Source organism: Orbicella franksi, chromosome 2 (genome assembly GCF_964199315.1).
Source record: "Orbicella franksi chromosome 2, jaOrbFran1.1, whole genome shotgun sequence".
Taxonomy (NCBI): domain Eukaryota; kingdom Metazoa; phylum Cnidaria; class Anthozoa; order Scleractinia; family Merulinidae; genus Orbicella; species Orbicella franksi.
Genome location: NC_138146.1, coordinates 13,997,012 through 14,014,469, shown reverse-complemented (window position 1 = coordinate 14,014,469; position 17,458 = coordinate 13,997,012). Strand labels below are relative to the sequence as shown.

The window sequence follows — 17,458 nt, the reverse complement described above, 5'->3', positions numbered from 1 at the left end:
GAAACAATTACTATTGCAGCACTTAACTTTGAGTTTGAAATTGTGATTACTTCTAGTTCGTTATGAGGCTAGTTTGAAATAGTCGGCGAAAAGGAGATCGATATGAGCCGACTTCAAACATTTTTGGATACAGTCGTATACATACAAAGGGTTAGGATTCAAGGAAAGTTGAATGTTGGATTTGTTAGAAGAAATTGACAGGTGAAGCCCTACTTCTTGTATACTATAACCACATGAAATGTAATCAACTGACTAATTTTGGCGGTGGTTAAGTAGCTATGCCATATTTATACATGTATTGAGACTTTTTGTTGTAATGTAATTGGGGGACTTCTCAAAATTCTAGCATTCAGTGAAACTGCAGAAAAAATGGAAGCTCTCACTATGTTTGAGTCATTGGCTGTGGGAGATCTGGGTTGAAGATCACTGTGGAATAGGAAAAAAACTAGTTATCGCGAAAGAAGAAAGACAGTTAAAGTGAAAATTTTAAATGGTTTGGACTAACAGTTTATACAGATGAAAGGTTATGAAGCCCAGCAACAAAGGAGCAAACAAAGATGACAAGATTTAGGCTCACGACAGTGCACAATCTTTTGTTTTGCATTCATATACTATGTATCAATTTCGCAACCCTAATGTTTATAGCAGCTAGTTTCTCAGTCACGAGTAGGCAACTATTGTGTTGTGTCAAGAGAAAATGAGGGGAAATTTTCTCTGGGTCATGTGTACAGTTAGAGTCAAAAAATCAAGTGAAAACATAGACAAGACCTTTTTTAAGGGTTCTTAACCATTTTCCTCTATTAACTATATGGGACTGATAAGAAAAGGCAGCATCAAATTGAAGTTTTCAATGCTTGCAAAATGGATTTTTAGCTATTGACTACTGACAACCAATATGCCATTTAAAAAGACAAGGGAATCTTCCTTTCTGATTTAATTAAAAGAATACTGGCAGCCGGAAATCCTCAAAAATTATTATATACGAATGTGTACATCTGTCGATTTTTAAACTTTTTTATATATAGGTGTGAAGTACTGTGTTCATGAAAGGCTAATGACCTTATATAGCAAAATTATGATTTATTAACTATAAATATTAAATATTACAACTGAAGTTATCACAAGCCCAATGAAGAGGTTTATTTCCATTCTTAGAAGGGCCAGGTGAATTGGAAGTCTCAATGATTGCTGCAAAAGTTCTCACAGTCTACCTAGCTTTTTTTAAAGCAGGCTGAGGAAGTACTTTTTTAATGGAATGTAACTGATTTAAAATGTCAAAGAGCGGGTAGTTCCTATGAAAGTTGACAAAGACGTCTTAAATATTTGTCAGATCATCCTTTGGAATAACCGATTTATTAAAATAGAGGGTTTTTCTGCTTATTTCCCAAGTGGGTTGTTGGAAAAAATGAGCAAAAGTTCTGTACAAGTATTATAATAATTAATTTGCTGAGTATGTTATATTGATATAACATATTACTTTTTGATCAGAAGCAAAAGCAGTATGTGATACAAACAACTTGCCCCTCCACTGGAAAAATTTTTTAACATTTCAATATAGTTGCTATACGATCTTTTTGCCATTGTCACAATTACCATAGCTATGTTTTCCCTTTCTTTGAACAAATATTGAAATGTTTGTGCCAACCCATTGAGTTAAACTTCCAAAATATGATCTTCACGAAATATAAGTCTTGTCCACATCTACAGCCCAGTTTCACAAGAGCTGAAAATTTTGTCTGTATTCATAATGAATTGTGTTAAACAGTGGTTGTGTTTTAATTTCAGTATCTTCTCCTTCCCTGTATCTGCCGTACAAGTGTGACCCTAGGTAAATAACACAGAATTATTCTAAAAATGAGTCTAGCTTTAACGAAAACCATTTTACAGAACTGCGAACTGTTAGGGAAGGTACATTTTTTCTTGGGGGAGGGAAGGGGAGGGGCTGGGGGATTTTGGTATTTTTTTCCAAAAAAAAAGTGTTGGCCCTCCCTTGCATTATAATAAAAAATCTCCTGACCCCCACCTTTAGATGACTGACAAAAGTGCAACCCTCCCCTCACTACTTACTACATGGTATGTTCCATGCCGTAGAAACCTCAGAACATTTCGCTTGTGAACGCAAAATGTTTGAATGTAAATATATCAAATGTGTGAGCTGAAACAGTGTGGGATGTCTACGTTTTATGGCTGAAGTTTGAATATGGAAGTATAAACTTTGAGTATTATTAAAGTTTTGAACATAAAATATCGAAGGGAAAATGCACAGGCTTCCTTCTCCGATGGTCAGCACTGCTGTTGGTCATTTTAATAAAAAGGTTTGTTTTATAGAACGTGAAATCTGACTCTCAAAAACAAATATTTCCTACATTTCCGAATTCTGTTAAAGGCAGGCATGCCATGTCATAATATACATGTAGAAATGTAACCTAGAACCTATAATAAAACACCAAATTAAATGAAAGTAGGTGAAAAGAAAAACTTAATCTGTAAGAAAAATGGAAAACAACATCACAAAAATCTTCAATGAAAAAATCTGGAAAAGATGTGACCCTACCCTTGAATAGCTTACAAAGAGGTATGACCCTCCCCTTTTTGTGCTCACTTTCACTAATGACCCTCCCCTCTGAGGCCCCAGCCCTCTCCCCCAAGAAAAAAAAACGTACCTTCCCTAACTGTAAAAAAAAATAAATAACAACACCTGACATTCACAAACACATCTTTTACCCATTTGTGTCGTAAATCGAGTTTTGACCAGTCGTCCTTGAATCCAATCCAACTTCCAATGGTTACTTCCAGGCTTTCTTCCGCGAGAAGACTGGGAGCTACTGAAAGATTGCGCGCTACAACGCGCGCCAGTAGTTTGATTGCCTAACCGAATTTCAGGATCGAGTTATCCTTGAGAAGGTAAGAAGACGTTAAGAATCAGTACCTTGCAGGTAGATTTTATTTTGATGCTAGGGATTCTAACCAAGTAACGGGTGAACCGGTTTTGATAAGCTGTTGTAATTCAACTGTCTCCTCCGATATCGCAGTAACCGGTCGTTTTGCCTCCGAGTTGTTTCGCTGATTATAGCTGTACACATGTATGCTTGAATTTAACTGTATTTACATTGTTTGAAAGCGAAATGTGTTGTTTCCTTGGTCGGTTACGGTCAGCATATCCACTGCATCTTTGGAGGAATCGAAGGAAGCTATATATCTCCTCTGAACTGGTTATCATAATGAGCTCCTTTCCATTGTATTGGGGTCTGCCAAATCTGCGAGCCAGCGAGCCATGTCGCGAGCCATGGCCATACGAACCATGCGAGTCATTTGCGTGCCATGCGAGTTATGCGAGTCATTCTGCGAGTATTTTTTTTCTTCGATTCGTTTGGGAGGTCGTCGATCATTTCATCAACAAACATCTCGGGCCCGACTTTCGCTATAAACCGCTCGCCCGCCATCTTGAAAGCAGAGATGACCCCGGGGGCGAGTACAAACGGTACAACCTCGCTGCCAGGGTACTCCCTCTTTCCCTGGGAAATTCATTTTAAATTTAGCTACAAAAGTGCCAAAAATTGAAATATTCCCTGAAAAAATCCTAATCTCGCTTCGGCTGCCAGAACTATTGCTGGTGCGTCAAACATGAAATGTGCACTAAGCATCTGTACAGCATGCCAAGTTTTCATCATAGTAATGGCTGAGCTGGACAAATTTTTGTCTGTGTTTCATATTTTTGTTATTTGGAGAAAATTTTGTCCATTCAAATCGCTCAAGATCCACAAAAACTGAAAACAATGCGACAAAAATTTATTAAGGTTCAAGACTTAAGTAAAAAAATTTCCTGAGAGAAACGTACCACTCCACCTCTACTTGAATGGGAACTTGAATGGTATCCATTGACACCTGTCATTCATTGATATCCACATGGAAAATCATTCAAGAAAAAAGAGAACATTACTTCCAACTCCGTGTATTGGTGTCAAGAATGGTGAGTAAATCATGTAATTTTAACAGGTTCACTCTTTAGTGAATCATTCCTTACAAGATTGGAATGACACTAACAACCAAATCCTGACATGGCAATAAGTGAAAAACTAAAAAAACGATCGCAGTTTAGTGTAGTTATTTCTACCTTGTTTGATTATCGCTAAAGGGCTCTTCTCTGCACCTGGAAAATTTTTTTACCAATCAATGGGCTCTCAAAAAATCTTTCTATTTGAGATTCAAATGTGCTCAGGTTTGATATTCACAATGTTTACAAACACTTTCCCTTTAAAAATACCCAACTGAAGGCAACAAAAGTTTTCAGTTCATTGTGAGGCATTTAAAAATAAAATTACAAATAAAATTTGTAGCTATTTTTTTTTTCTTTTTTCAGCTTGGCTTCTGATTGGGTGATTCAAAAAACATTCTTAGTGACGGTTTGTGTAGTGGCAACCAGAATTTAATAATGCGATATTATTCATCTTGTTCCGTTACTCTTGTCCTGGCTCTCATGTGAATATAAATGTACCAAATAAAAGTTCTTATCATTTGTATTGTGGCTCTCCTGGCTCACATGACTCACATGGCTCACCCCTTGGCTTGCATGGCTCGCTGGCTTGCAGATTTCTACAACTTGTTTCCGCTTTGTTTTAAGGTGGCTCAAAACAGTTTTCTGTTTTTTTTGAGACTTTTAGAACTAGGTGCGATTTTTCAGGCTTGGAACTGTACTGTTTTGAGGGGCTATGCCATTTTTTAAATTAACTCTCCACTGTACCTTACATTGTGTTTAAGACATAAATTAAGGTTGCTCTGTTCTGTTGTGTAGCAACAAACTTGACCCACTTTTCACCATCAATTGGATCTATCTTAAAAACTAAGCCGTTGACCTCATATTGTTTTTTTATAGAAATCTTTTTATTACACACAGAAGAAGAAACAGGGAAAATTAGAAAGAATTCTGTGGAATAGATTTTGCTTAAATTAAAAACAATGGAAATTTCAAGATTGGAAAAATTCCACTCCACAGATTTTTTACAATTTCGCACATGCATTCTGCTTTTGCTGTCGAATAATTTTTTGCATTAAAAAAGTGTGGTCACTGGAACAGTTTTTGAGATATTAGCATCGTGGATAAGGAATATTTAGGGCACATTGTATGCGCAAATTAAAATCTAGACTTTGCAAGATCGTACTATGCGCACGCGTGAAGGCAGTCCACTGCTCAGTAAAGTCCGCAATTCCATGCCAATAAACATGAATACCCGTGAATGGTGTTATCTTTTTTGCTGTTGTCGTTAGCAGCATAAGCGGTAGAAGAAGAGTACCATAAATACCCACAGAGGAGGCTGGCCTAGTAAAAAGAACGAAGAAAACTTGAAGAGTAGTTTTTGTAACGTTGCATAATTAGAACGTTGTATATAACGTCATAAAGCTAATTTGTAATAGTGCTAACCGGACGACTCATGAGAAACTACAATACGCCACTGGGTAAGAAACTTTGAACTAATACTTTTTGAGTCTTTCATTGTACTAATACAAATTTATGTGAACAGATTTTGAACGTTAACTCTCCCACTCCGGTGTTACATATTGGTAAATAAATGGAGATGTTTAAAACCATGGTGAAAAAGTATTCGAGTCAGCGCTAGCGCTACACTTTTTTCCTTCTGTTTTTAAGATTGGTAGCCGGCGCGATCGCAACATCAACATCGCAATTTTCATTTACGTTCCAGCACAGTGGTTTAAAAGAATGTTTTTTCATTTGAAATTGCCTCAAGGATGGATGTTTTTAAAGGTAAAAATAAGCGATATCACAAACAGCTCACTAAACTTGGCAGAATCAAAGTTTTACTGAGTAGGCCTAGCACCACCATGTTTGTTGTGAGTTTTCCAAACTTTAAATCTTGCACGCCATCTTGTGACCCCTCGGGTGGTTGCGTGATGCCTCGCGGTGAAGTGCGTGTGAGAGCCCAGGCTTCTCACGGAAATTTTACTGTTGTGAGCCACCTTAAAAGGAATCTTGCCTGTTTGGCTCCAAAATATAGTTTGTGTGTGTCTTTAATGGTCCTTGGGTTTTAAGTCAATATCAATTGAGAGCGGGTGGAAAACTTGGAATGTGCAATTTGATAACCTAACTGGGCAGAAACAAGCTATCACCAAGCTAAAATTTATGTGGCCAGTCATCTTGACCAGCAAGCAAGGGTCATTTATTCCAGTCCTGCTTTCTTGATATGACATATTACCATGGCAACAGTATGACCTTTTGAAAACACCCCTAATTTCAGTTACAAGTGCTGACAACTCTTAAACTAATTTGGTGATGCACATTTTTAAGGAGTTATAGCTTTTTGACACACCTTAGCATTAAAGATTACTTTCTTAACTGTCTGAACCATTGTTTTTATTTTTAAATTTTTATTTTAAATCTGGAATTTGGAACAAGGCTGTGGTCTAAGAAAAATTATGAGGAACCCAAACGTTCCAAACCATGAAATCCTGGGTGCCCAGCACTTAAGCTTATCTGCTTATATGAAAAAAAGTAGGTTTTTCCAGTCGCCCAAATGCAAAAGTTTGTTCCATGTGGCAGCCAAGCGTCTTAAGAGCACAGCCCTGTGGAAGTACATGTACAGGTACTGTTAAGTGTCTTAAAAGCTGCAGATATCTAATGTTGCAACTTTCTCACTTTCCATTAGATGTACAGAAATGATGGAAATTATGATGGACTGTACTGGTGTGATGTCAAAAGTAAGGAAACATGAACCAGTACACCCAAGGGAAAAGACTTATGAATGCAAACAGTGTGGAAATTGTTTCAACCAAGTAAGAAGTTTGAAGAATCATGTAAGAGTCCAGACTGGTGAGAATCCTTACGAGTGCAAACATTGTGGAAAGTCCTTTAACCAAGCTGGAACTATGTGGGGACATCAATTCGTTCACACAGGTGAGAAGCCTTATGAATGTAAACAATGTGGAAAGTGTTTCAAGGATGTAAAAAGCCTGCAGACACATAAATTAGTTCACACAGGTGAAAAGCCTAATGAATCCAAACAGTGTGGAAAGTCCTTTAACCAAGCTGGAAATTTGCAGAGACATCAATTAATTCACACAGGTGAGAAGCCTTCTGAATGCAAACAGTGTGGAAAGTCCTTTAACCACGCTGGAAATTTGCAGAGACATCAATTAATTCACACAGGTGAGAAGCCTTATGAATGCAAACAGTGTGGAAAGTCCTTTAACCAAGCTGGAACTTTGCGGAGACATCAATTAATTCACACAGGTGAGAAGCCTTATGAATGCAAACAGTGTGGAAAGTCCTTTAACCAAGCTGGAAATTTGCGGACACATCAATTAATTCACACAGGTGAGAAGCCTTATCACTGCAAACAGTGTGGAAAAGCTTTCAACCGGGTAGAACATTTGAAGAAACATTTAAGAGTCCACACTGGTGAAAAGCCTTATGAATGCAAAAAGTGTGGAAAGTGTTTCAACAAAGCAACAAATTTGAAGAATCATGTAAGAGTCCACACTGGTGAAAAGCCTTATGTATGCAAAAAGTGTGGAAAGTGTTTCAAGCAAGCAGCACATTTGAAGAATCATGTAAGAGTTCACACTGGTGAAAAGCCTTACGAATGCAAACAGTGTGGAAAGTGTTTCAACCAAGCAGCAACTTTGAAGAATCATGTAAGAGTCCATACTGGTGAAGAGCCTTTTGAATGCAAACATTGTGGAAAGTCCTTTAACCAAGCTGGAACTTTGCGGAGACATCAGTTAGTTCACACAGGTGAGAAGCCTTATCACTGCAAACAGTGTGGAAAAGCTTTCAACCGGGTAGAACATTTGAAGAAACATTTAAGAGTCCACACTGGTGAAAAGCCTTATGAATGCAAACAGTGTGGAAAGTGTTTCAAGGGAGGAGAAAGTTTGAGGAATCATGTAAAAGTGAAGGGTTCTAATTGTGATATTACAAGTAATACATCTACAGCAACATCCAACTTTCAAGAACCTGAGCTATGTCATGTGGAATGCTGGATTTGTCAAGAGGAATTATGTAGTCACACCCAACTTTTGAAACACTATGATAATCATATGAAATAGAACATTTTAGTTCAGTGTTATTTTCTGTAATCACTGTGAAACCCTGTTAATCAGCAATATCCAGTTCCCTAAATCTGATTGTGGTTATGGAATTTAACGGAAAGGACGAGCTGAGCAAATGCTAGTGACCAAGCTGAAGTCAGATTGTCACAAAGCTGTGAGCAATGTTTCCATTCTTTCAAGTTAGAGAAGTCCTAAAAATAGTTGTGTACTGGTTCTGTTCAAAGTTGTTCAGTTCAGTTCTTGGTCCCTCTGTCCTGGAACCATTGCATGACAGAGAGAGGGCCAGAACTGGACAAGTTTTGGTTTGTTTTATTTTTAGTAGACATTTTGTTGATGCCTCTCCTTTGGTGCATAATCACATCCCATTTATAAACAAATCTGCTCACAGGTATCCCAACAGCCATACAGGATAATGTTACACTTAAAAAAACCACAAACCCTAGATCTGGCCTTTGTTATGGAATTTCTGTATGGATTAGAAGTGTGGGGCTCCGCCTATCAAGGCAAATATTTAGATCGGATTGGCACTTTTTCGGCGAGCCTATCGTTTTGGCTATACAAATAAGATCATTTTGATATCTGATGTTATAAAGAATAGGGACAGTGACCTTTCAAAAGAATCACAAGTGACACTGGCCATGTATTATATGACTTGCTCTCACCCAAACGTAACAGAGCTCTTAGAGAAAGGGACCACGACTTCATACTCCCTAAAGTAAAAACTGAACGATTCAAACAGGCTTTTGTAAATAGATGTCTTTTTAAATTTATTTCTTAAAATTTTTCTTGTAATACATTTGATACGTTTTTTCTAGTTTAGCTTAGTTTGTTATTGATTGTAAAGTCACACGTATGTTGTGACTGATTTCTTAATAAAGACTTCCACTACTTTCATTGTGTCACAAAAACTTCCTTTCAGTAACATCACACATGTCCAAGAACATTGAAAACACTTTACTAAGGGTTGTCTTGAAAACAAAGACCCCCTAAGACCCCTAGGAACCCCCTAACACCCCAAAACTTGAAATAAAGACCCCCTCATTTTTTACAATTTTTGAGGGGGAGGGTGGTACTCCTCTCCTCAGTACCCAACAGAAAAATTGGGAGGGGAGAGGGGAGGCCATCCTTGTAATTTTTTTTCTTTGTCAACGGCACTGATTGGAATAGCTAAACCCTGAGCATGCAAGCAAGATAATTTACCTCCCTCTGGTGTTGAACTTTTTTCAGCAATTGATGAAACCATGCACAAGGCATTAAAATGAATTTTGCGAAAATGTGCAACCTTGCAAGTTTGTGCACAGTTACCTTATTGTTACTTATTTTCATGAGGACTTAATTTCACAATTTTCTGACAACATTTACAGATTGAATAATGTGCAAAGATCCAATTTGACTCATCTTTTCTCAGTGAGGCACAATCTTACTTTACATTGCGGGGAAGTGACAAAAAGAAGAGAGTACAAACAGAAGACTCGAACTTTTAATTTAAAACTATGCTGATTATTGCACATGTTAAAAATTACAAGAATGGCCTCCCCTCCCCCTCCCCCTCCCTCAGAAAAAGGTGATTTTTCCCGTGGGGGGTTGATTTTTCCAGGGGTACTTGGGAGAGGATTACCCCCCAAAATACATGTAAAACAATGGGGGTCTTTGTTTTCAAGGTTTGAGGTCTCTTAATCATTTTATTGCACCTTTCCATAACATGCAGACTCTAAAATTTAAAGCTCAATCGACAAAATAAAATTTTGTTTTTCGCTACCATTCATCAAATGTTCAGCGGCTCCTCCCAGCTTCCGATTACTGCCGAGCGTGAGGTAATTGAATCAAATTGTTGAACACAGTTCAGACAACATAGTTGGAAGCTGGGAGGAGCCACTGAACATTTGATTGATGGTAGCAAAAAATGCATTTGTCAGTTGAGCTTTGAATTTTAGAGTCCGCATGTTATTGAAAGGCGCAGTAATAACAGAGTTTATATGGTAGCGTTTTGTTGTGTTACAAATAAGATACGGTTCTTGACAGTATTAAAAGGGTTCTTAAATAAGGAAATGTCTGATCAATTCTGCTTGCATTAAGTTGTTTAGTAAGGATTAAGCAGTGGCGTTAATGAGTTGGGTTTTAAACCCTTGGTTTTTACTGTTTCTCTTGGTCAGCTTTTCCATAAAAAAGTTCAATATTTTAGTTTTGCAGGAAATGATTTTCAGATCTTAGGAAACTTAAATATACAGGACGTAGCAGTAAAAATCAAAGGAGTTATATTAAGTGTAAGGCCATTGAGACGAGAAATTGAAGGCTTTCATGCAAAAAGGGCGTATGTAGCATTTTGGGTCGATTTTTATTTTTTGCAGGATCGAGCTAATTTTTGGCAGACTGACTTGTTTTGACATGAAAAGCATTGTTGCATAATTGTTTTTGTTGATTTGTGCTTCATTTTCGAGAAATAACAAAAACCATTTTCCAGAACTGCGAACTGTTACTGTAATTATTTTTTTGATTTAGCACCTGAATGCACAAACACATCTTTTACCCATTTGTGTCGTAAATCAAGTTTTGTCCAGTCGTCCTTGAATCCAATCCAACTTCCAATACAACATCCAATCCAAGCTTTCCTCTGCGAAAAGACTGAGAGCTACTGAAGGATTGCGCGCCAGGAGTTTCAATCGCCTAACCAAATTCAGGATGGAGTTTTCCTTGAGAAGGTAAGAAGACGTTAAGAATCAGTACCTTTCAGGTAGATTTGATTTTGATGCTAGGGATTCTAACCAAGTAACAGGTGAACTAGTTTTGATAAGCTGTTGTAACGCGCTTTCGAGTACATGTATTCCAGGGAAAACGGTAACCGGTCGGTTTGCCTCCGAGTTGTTTCGCTGAGCTGATTACAGCTGTACACATTTATGCTTGAATTTAACTGTATTTACATTGTTTGAAAGTGAAATGTGCTGTTTTCTTGATTGGTAACGGTCAACATATCCACTGCATCTTTGGAGGGAATCGAACCGGTCATCATAATGAGTTCCTTTCCATTGTATTGTCGCTTTGTTTAAAAGGAATCTTGCCTGTTTAGCTCCAAAATATAATTCATGGGTGTCTTTGATAGTCCTTGGGTTTTAAAACAATATCAGTTGCGGTTGGAAAACTTGGAACGTGCGATTTCATAACCTGGTGGCCGCCATGTTTGCATATTATATTTAACTGGGCAGAAACGAGCTATCACCAAGCTAAGATTTATTTGGCCGGTCATCTTGACCAGCAAGCAAGGGTCATTTATTCCAGTCCTGCTTTCTTGATGTATTACATGTTACCATCACAACAGTAAGACCTGTTGAAGCGTCACAGTCAATCAAACAAAACCGAACCAAAAATCAATCGAACTCAATCGAACCATTGTCTGGTTGGAGTTCGATTGGTTCGGTAATCAAACGTAATCAAACTGGAACTTTTCGGTGAGTTCGATTAAGTTCGATTACCAAACCCAATCAAACTCAATCAACATGATTGGTCTGATTTTGTTCTGTAGAAAAATCAAACCGCATACAGAAATTGATAAGCATTCAGTCTCAACAGAATTTGAAGGATCTCACTCTTTAACCGAGTTTTAACTAGTAAGAGGAGCAAGTGTGAGAGATATATTAGCAGATTTCAATTAACTAAAATTTTTATTGTTTACAGGGCTCAACATTAACCACAGCCAACTAGCCACAGACCAGTAGAAACTTAGTTTTGGCTAGCAGGTTTTCGATTTCCACTAGCCACTTTGGCTAGTCAACAAAATGAAATTGCCTGAACTAGTTTCTGTCTACTTCAAGGAAGACAAACACAAAATTTACACTTTTCTCGGAAACAAGGTCAGAAATTCATTGTGGACATATCATGGTACCGGGCATGTGCTGTTTAGCACATATGCAAGTTTAATTTTGTGTACTTTTCACAGGCTGGTATGTCAACAGGGAACTGAACATGTTACTTTTGTTGAAAGAAATATTTGATAAACAAGACAGCATTTTCTGAAAGCTCACATTAATGCTCTTTTTGGTTACAAAATTTTTTTCATGCGCAAAATAGTACGCAACTGCAAAGGGAACATTTCATTTAGCGTAACAATACATGGGTGATTTGTTGTTGTATGCATACTTACAAACTTACCACTACAGAAATAATTAGGTGAGAAAGATTATATTATTCTACGTAAATGAATGCATTGTTTTAACAAGAAAAATGCTATTTCTCCACAACTTCTATGTTATGCGACCATTATTTCAGCTTTCCACCATGGCACAAGAAAGCCAACAAAGTGCTTCAAAGGTGGCATGTCATTGCCTGTGATAGGATCACTCCATGCTTAAATCTGCTTAAATCTTAAATCGATGGCGACAAGGGATCGAGACAAAAAAGCACGTAGGGATCTGAACTATGTTTGGACATAAAACGATACACGTCAACCTCCCCTTTACCAGATCACAAAAATCGAAAGATGTGTAAATTGTTGGAGCAGAAATCTAACTTATCAATTCTGTACTGGTACACATTAAATATCTCTAGAATGTTGACAGACTGTGTCAAGGACACATCCATCGCAATGTGTGAAAATGCTCAAGCTTTGGCTTAAATTCATGTTTGGATGAAAAGGAATAGATATAAAAGAGTCTTAGCTTGGACTTTAGCATCATTCACTTGTTATATCACTACTGTGACTTTTAGTTAGCCCTCGAAATTGTAACTCCCACCCTTCCCTCCCTTTGGAGGTTTATTGTTGTTGTTCATTAATATAAATAATAAACTGGGGTTCACCTCTCGTGACACCCTATCAGTTAAGTCTTGCAGCGACTTCCCCAAGCTTCGTTTTCGCTAATTTAGTGGCGCTATTTAACGCTCTTTTATGCCTCTTCTTGTCCGATCCAGCACATGCTGGTGAAGTCGGCTCGTAGTGCTGGGGAGATAAGTAAGGCTTGAGAACTGTCTACACTCTAGCATGATGCTGACCGGAGGTCAGTTCGTAGTGCCATTTAGAGTTACGCTTCTAGGACGCGCAAGCTTTTGGCCTTGCCGATCCAGTGCAGAATTAACCACTGGGGAGATAAGTTTGGCATTTGGGCATGCAATGGAAGTTCGTCTGTCACGCCGATTGCGGAGCAGTGTTCCCCCCTTTACGCCATAGAACGCGTGTTTATTTCTTGTGTTTGTCAGGGTATTTAAAGCATTACTCCTTAGGAGCTGCAATGTTAATATGAAATTAGCAGGTTCTGTGGTTTTCGTTTGTTTCTATTATTCTACAGGCTTTAGTAACGACTATTTCCTTTCATTTAACAATTCAACCAAGGGAGACTGCTAAGAAATGACATACTAAGTTTAAGATCAAGATGTCACAATTAATCGTCCAGATTTACAAACTTTCACATACTGCATTAGGAACAAAAACAAGAGTTGTGAAAGTCAAGCACGATCTCCTTCACAGGTAAATCAGAGCAAAACATAACCACTAATCTTTCTCATTGGAATCCATGCGAAAAAGGATGAAGGCTCAACGTCCTTGTGTTGTTCGTGGCGCAATGCACTCCAGATAGTAAAAAGTGGTGCAGTGCACTCTGGTTAAATGCAATGCATTCTGGTAAAAAGTGATGAATTCAAGAATTTGTCCCCCTTCTATATATTCTTCTTAAATCCTGATTATGTTGCTGCTTGGTCGCTACACTCGCTCCGCAGCAAAAATGACCACTGCAACTGGATCTTGACGCATGCAACAGTGTACAGTGTGTACAAAATAGTTGTTACTAGTGCTAAAAGTATTCTCATTACTTCAAAGTAGATTTCTTTTAAAACTGCAAGTTGTGTTTACAGAAGCTGCTGCAAAACGCAAGCGATGCAAGCTAGACTTTCGATATTACAACAGTTCATTAAATGTAAAAGGAATAATACTAACGCAAATAGCAAACAAAGTATGTATTGTTCATGCACATTGCTGCATAGGTGTTCAGCTCTACTGCTGGTTTTGGGATATGTGGAATTTGAGCAAAGTAAGTAGAGTATTTTAGTATTTTTATGAATTGGATGATGTTGATGTTTGATCTTGAATCATCTTTGGGGTTAAGTCTTGCAGCGACTTCCCCAAGCTTCGTTTTCGCTAATTTAGTGGCGCTATTTAACGCTCTTTTATGCCTCTTCTTGTCCGATCCAGCACATGCTGGTGAAGTCGGCTCGTAGTGCTGGGGAGATAAGTAAGGCTTGAGAACTGTCTACACTCTAGCATGATGCTGACCGGAGGTCAGTTCGTAGTGCCATTTAGAGTTACGCTTCTAGGACGCGCAAGCTTTTGGCCTTGCCGATCCAGTGCAGAATTAACCACTGGGGAGATAAGTTTGGCATTTGGGCATGCAATGGAAGTTCGTCTGTCACGCCGATTGCGGAGCAGTGTTCCCCCCTTTACGCCATAGAACGCGTGTTTATTTCTTGTGTTTGTCAGGGTATTTAAAGCATTACTCCTTAGGAGCTGCAATGTTAATATGAAATTAGCAGGTTCTGTGGTTTTCGTTTGTTTCTATTATTCTACAGGCTTTAGTAACGACTATTTCCTTTCATTTAACAATTCAACCAAGGGAGACTGCTAAGAAATGACATACTAAGTTTAAGATCAAGATGTCACAATTAATCGTCCAGATTTACAAACTTTCACGTACTGCATTAGGAACAAAAACAAGAGTTGTGAAAGTCAAGCACGATCTCCTTCACAGGTAAATCAGAGCAAAACATAACCACTAATCTTTCTCATTGGAATCCATGCGAAAAAGGATGAAGGCTCAACGTCCTTGTGTTGTTCGTGGCGCAATGCACTCCAGATAGTAAAAAGTGGTGCAGTGCACTCTGGTTAAATGCAATGCATTCTGGTAAAAAGTGATGAATTCAAGAATTTGTCCCCCTTCTATATATTCTTCTTAAATCCTGATTATGTTGCTGCTTGGTCGCTACACTCGCTCCGCAGCAAAAATGACCACTGCAACTGGATCTTGACGCATGCAACAGTGTACAGTGTGTACAAAATAGTTGTTACTAGTGCTAAAAGTATTCTCATTACTTCAAAGTAGATTTCTTTTAAAACTGCAAGTTGTGTTTACAGAAGCTGCTGCAAAACGCAAGCGATGCAAGCTAGACTTTCGATATTACAACAGTTCATTAAATGTAAAAGGAATAATACTAACGCAAATAGCAAACAAAGTATGTATTGTTCGTGCACATTGCTGCATAGGTGTTCAGCTCTACTGCTGGTTTTGGGATATGTGGAATTTGAGCAAAGTAAGTAGAGTATTTTAGTATTTTTATGAATTGGATGATGTTGATGTTTGATCTTGAATCATCTTTGGGGTTAATGATGAGTCACAAACCTTAGACCATATATGGGAAATTTTACCAGATCTTTGTACATAACAGGCAGTGCTTCATGCTAGCAGGAATGAGACTTACACTTCAACTTTTTCTGTCAGTGGCCAAAGCACAGGCACCAGTTCTCATTGTAAATGACCAAGCTGGCTGTGGTCATCGTCAATTACCCTCAAAGCTGGACCCCTTTCTCCTCTTTTCTTCGTGACAATAAATCTATCCCCGACATGGACAGCGAAAGAGCACTTGTGGTAGCCTTTTTCCACTGTTTCCAGAATGGTTTGTTTCACCTCTTCTGCCCTGTCTGACATCTGGCCTGTTGTGCTTGTGTTTGAAATAGAAGCCAATAAATAACTTATTTGACCGCAACGCTTTGTTTCAAACCAGATGAAACTGGTTTTATGTTCGATTGTTGAAGTGTTCGATTATCTTTGATTGAGTTCGATTATGTTTGATTGTTGAAGTGTTTGATTACCGAGCATTCGATTGCTTTCAATTAGTAAAATTTTTGGGTGAGTTTGATCAAGTTCGATTGCCAAACCCAATCGAACTTAATCAAGCGACTGAGTTTGATTACTGAACGGTCAATTGACTACACTGGGTGAAAACACCCCTAATTTCAGTTACAGGTGCTGACAACTCTTAAACTAGTCTGGTGATGTGCATTTTTAAGATGTTTTAGCTCTTTTTCAACAGGTCTTACTGTTGCAGTGGCACACCTCAACATTAGAGATTACTTTCTTAAGTCTTTTGACTATTATAATTTTTATTTTTAAATCTTTATCTCAAATCTGGAATTTGGATTGGAAGTACATGTAAGTGCCTTCAAAGCTCAAGATATATATCTCATTTTCCATATTTAGATGTACAGAAATGGAGGATTGAATGGAATGAACTAGTATGATGTCAAAACTAAGGAAACAAAAACCAGTACACCCAAGGGAGAAGCCTTACGAATGCAGACAGTGTGGAAAGTTTTTCAACCAAGCAGTACATTTGAAGAATCATGTAAGAGTCCATACGGGTGGAAAGCCTAATGAATGCAAACAATGTGGAAAGTGTTTCAACCAAGTAGGAAGTTTGAAGAATCATGTAAGAGTTCACACTGGTGAGAAGTATTATGAATGCAAACAGTGTGGAAAGTCTTTTAACCGAGCTGGAAATTTGCGGACACATCAATTAATTCACACAGGTGAGAAGCCTTATAAGTGCAAACATTGTGGAAAGTCCTTTAACCGAGCTGGAAATTTGCGGACACATCAATTAATTCACACAGGTGGGAAGCCTTATAAGTGCAAACATTGTGGAAAGTCCTTTAACCAAGCTGGAAATTTGCGGAGACATCAATTAATTCACACAGGTGGGAAGCCTTATAAGTGCAAACATCGTGGAAAGTCCTTTAACCAAGCTGGAAATTTGCGGACACATCAATTAATTCACACAGGTGGGAAGCCTTATAAGTGCAAACATTGTGGAAAGTCCTTTAACCAAGCTAGAAATTTGCGGAGACATCAATTAGTTCACGCAGGTGAGAAGCCTTATCACTGGAAACAGTGTGGAAAAGCTTTAAACCGGGTAGAACATTTGAAGAAACATTTAAGAGTCCACACTGGTGAAAAGCCTTATGAGTGCAAACAGTGTGGAAAAGCTTTCCACCAAGTGGGAAATTTGAAGAAACATGTAAGAGTCCACACTGGTGAGAAGCCTTATGTTTGCAAACAGTGTGGAAAGTGGTTCAAGCAAGCAGCACATTTGAAGAATCATTTAACAGTCCATACTGGTGAAAAGTCTTATAAATGCAAACAGTGTGGAAAGTGGTTGAAACGAGCAGAACATTCAAAGAATCACTTAAGACTCCACACTAGAGAGAAGCCTTATGATTGCAAACAGTGTGGAAAATGTTTCAAGCAAGCTGAAAGTTTAAGGAATCATGTAAAAGTGCACTCAAGTGAGAAGCTTTGTGATTGCAAACAGTTTGTGAAGTGTTTTTGCCAGGAGGGACATTTAGTGACACTTGAGAAAGGCT

The 17,458-nt window shown here is 38.2% G+C and overlaps 1 protein-coding gene across 1 annotated transcript in view; it reads left to right on the top strand.

The window, feature by feature from the left end:
* The first annotated feature begins 4,019 nt into the window (after nt 1–4,019).
* Nucleotides 4,020–17,458, top strand: part of LOC145470842 (uncharacterized) — a 14,641-nt gene continuing 1,202 nt past the window's right edge. Inside the window, exons 1-2 of the mRNA XM_081454720.1 lie at nt 4,020–8,053; nt 16,325–17,458. The exon at nt 16,325–17,458 is cut by the window's right edge and continues 1,202 nt beyond it. Of these exons, the coding sequence (XP_081310846.1) occupies nt 6,670–8,053; nt 16,325–17,458 (2,518 nt within the window). The 5' untranslated portion in view covers nt 4,020–6,669. The remainder of the gene's footprint in view (nt 8,054–16,324) is intronic.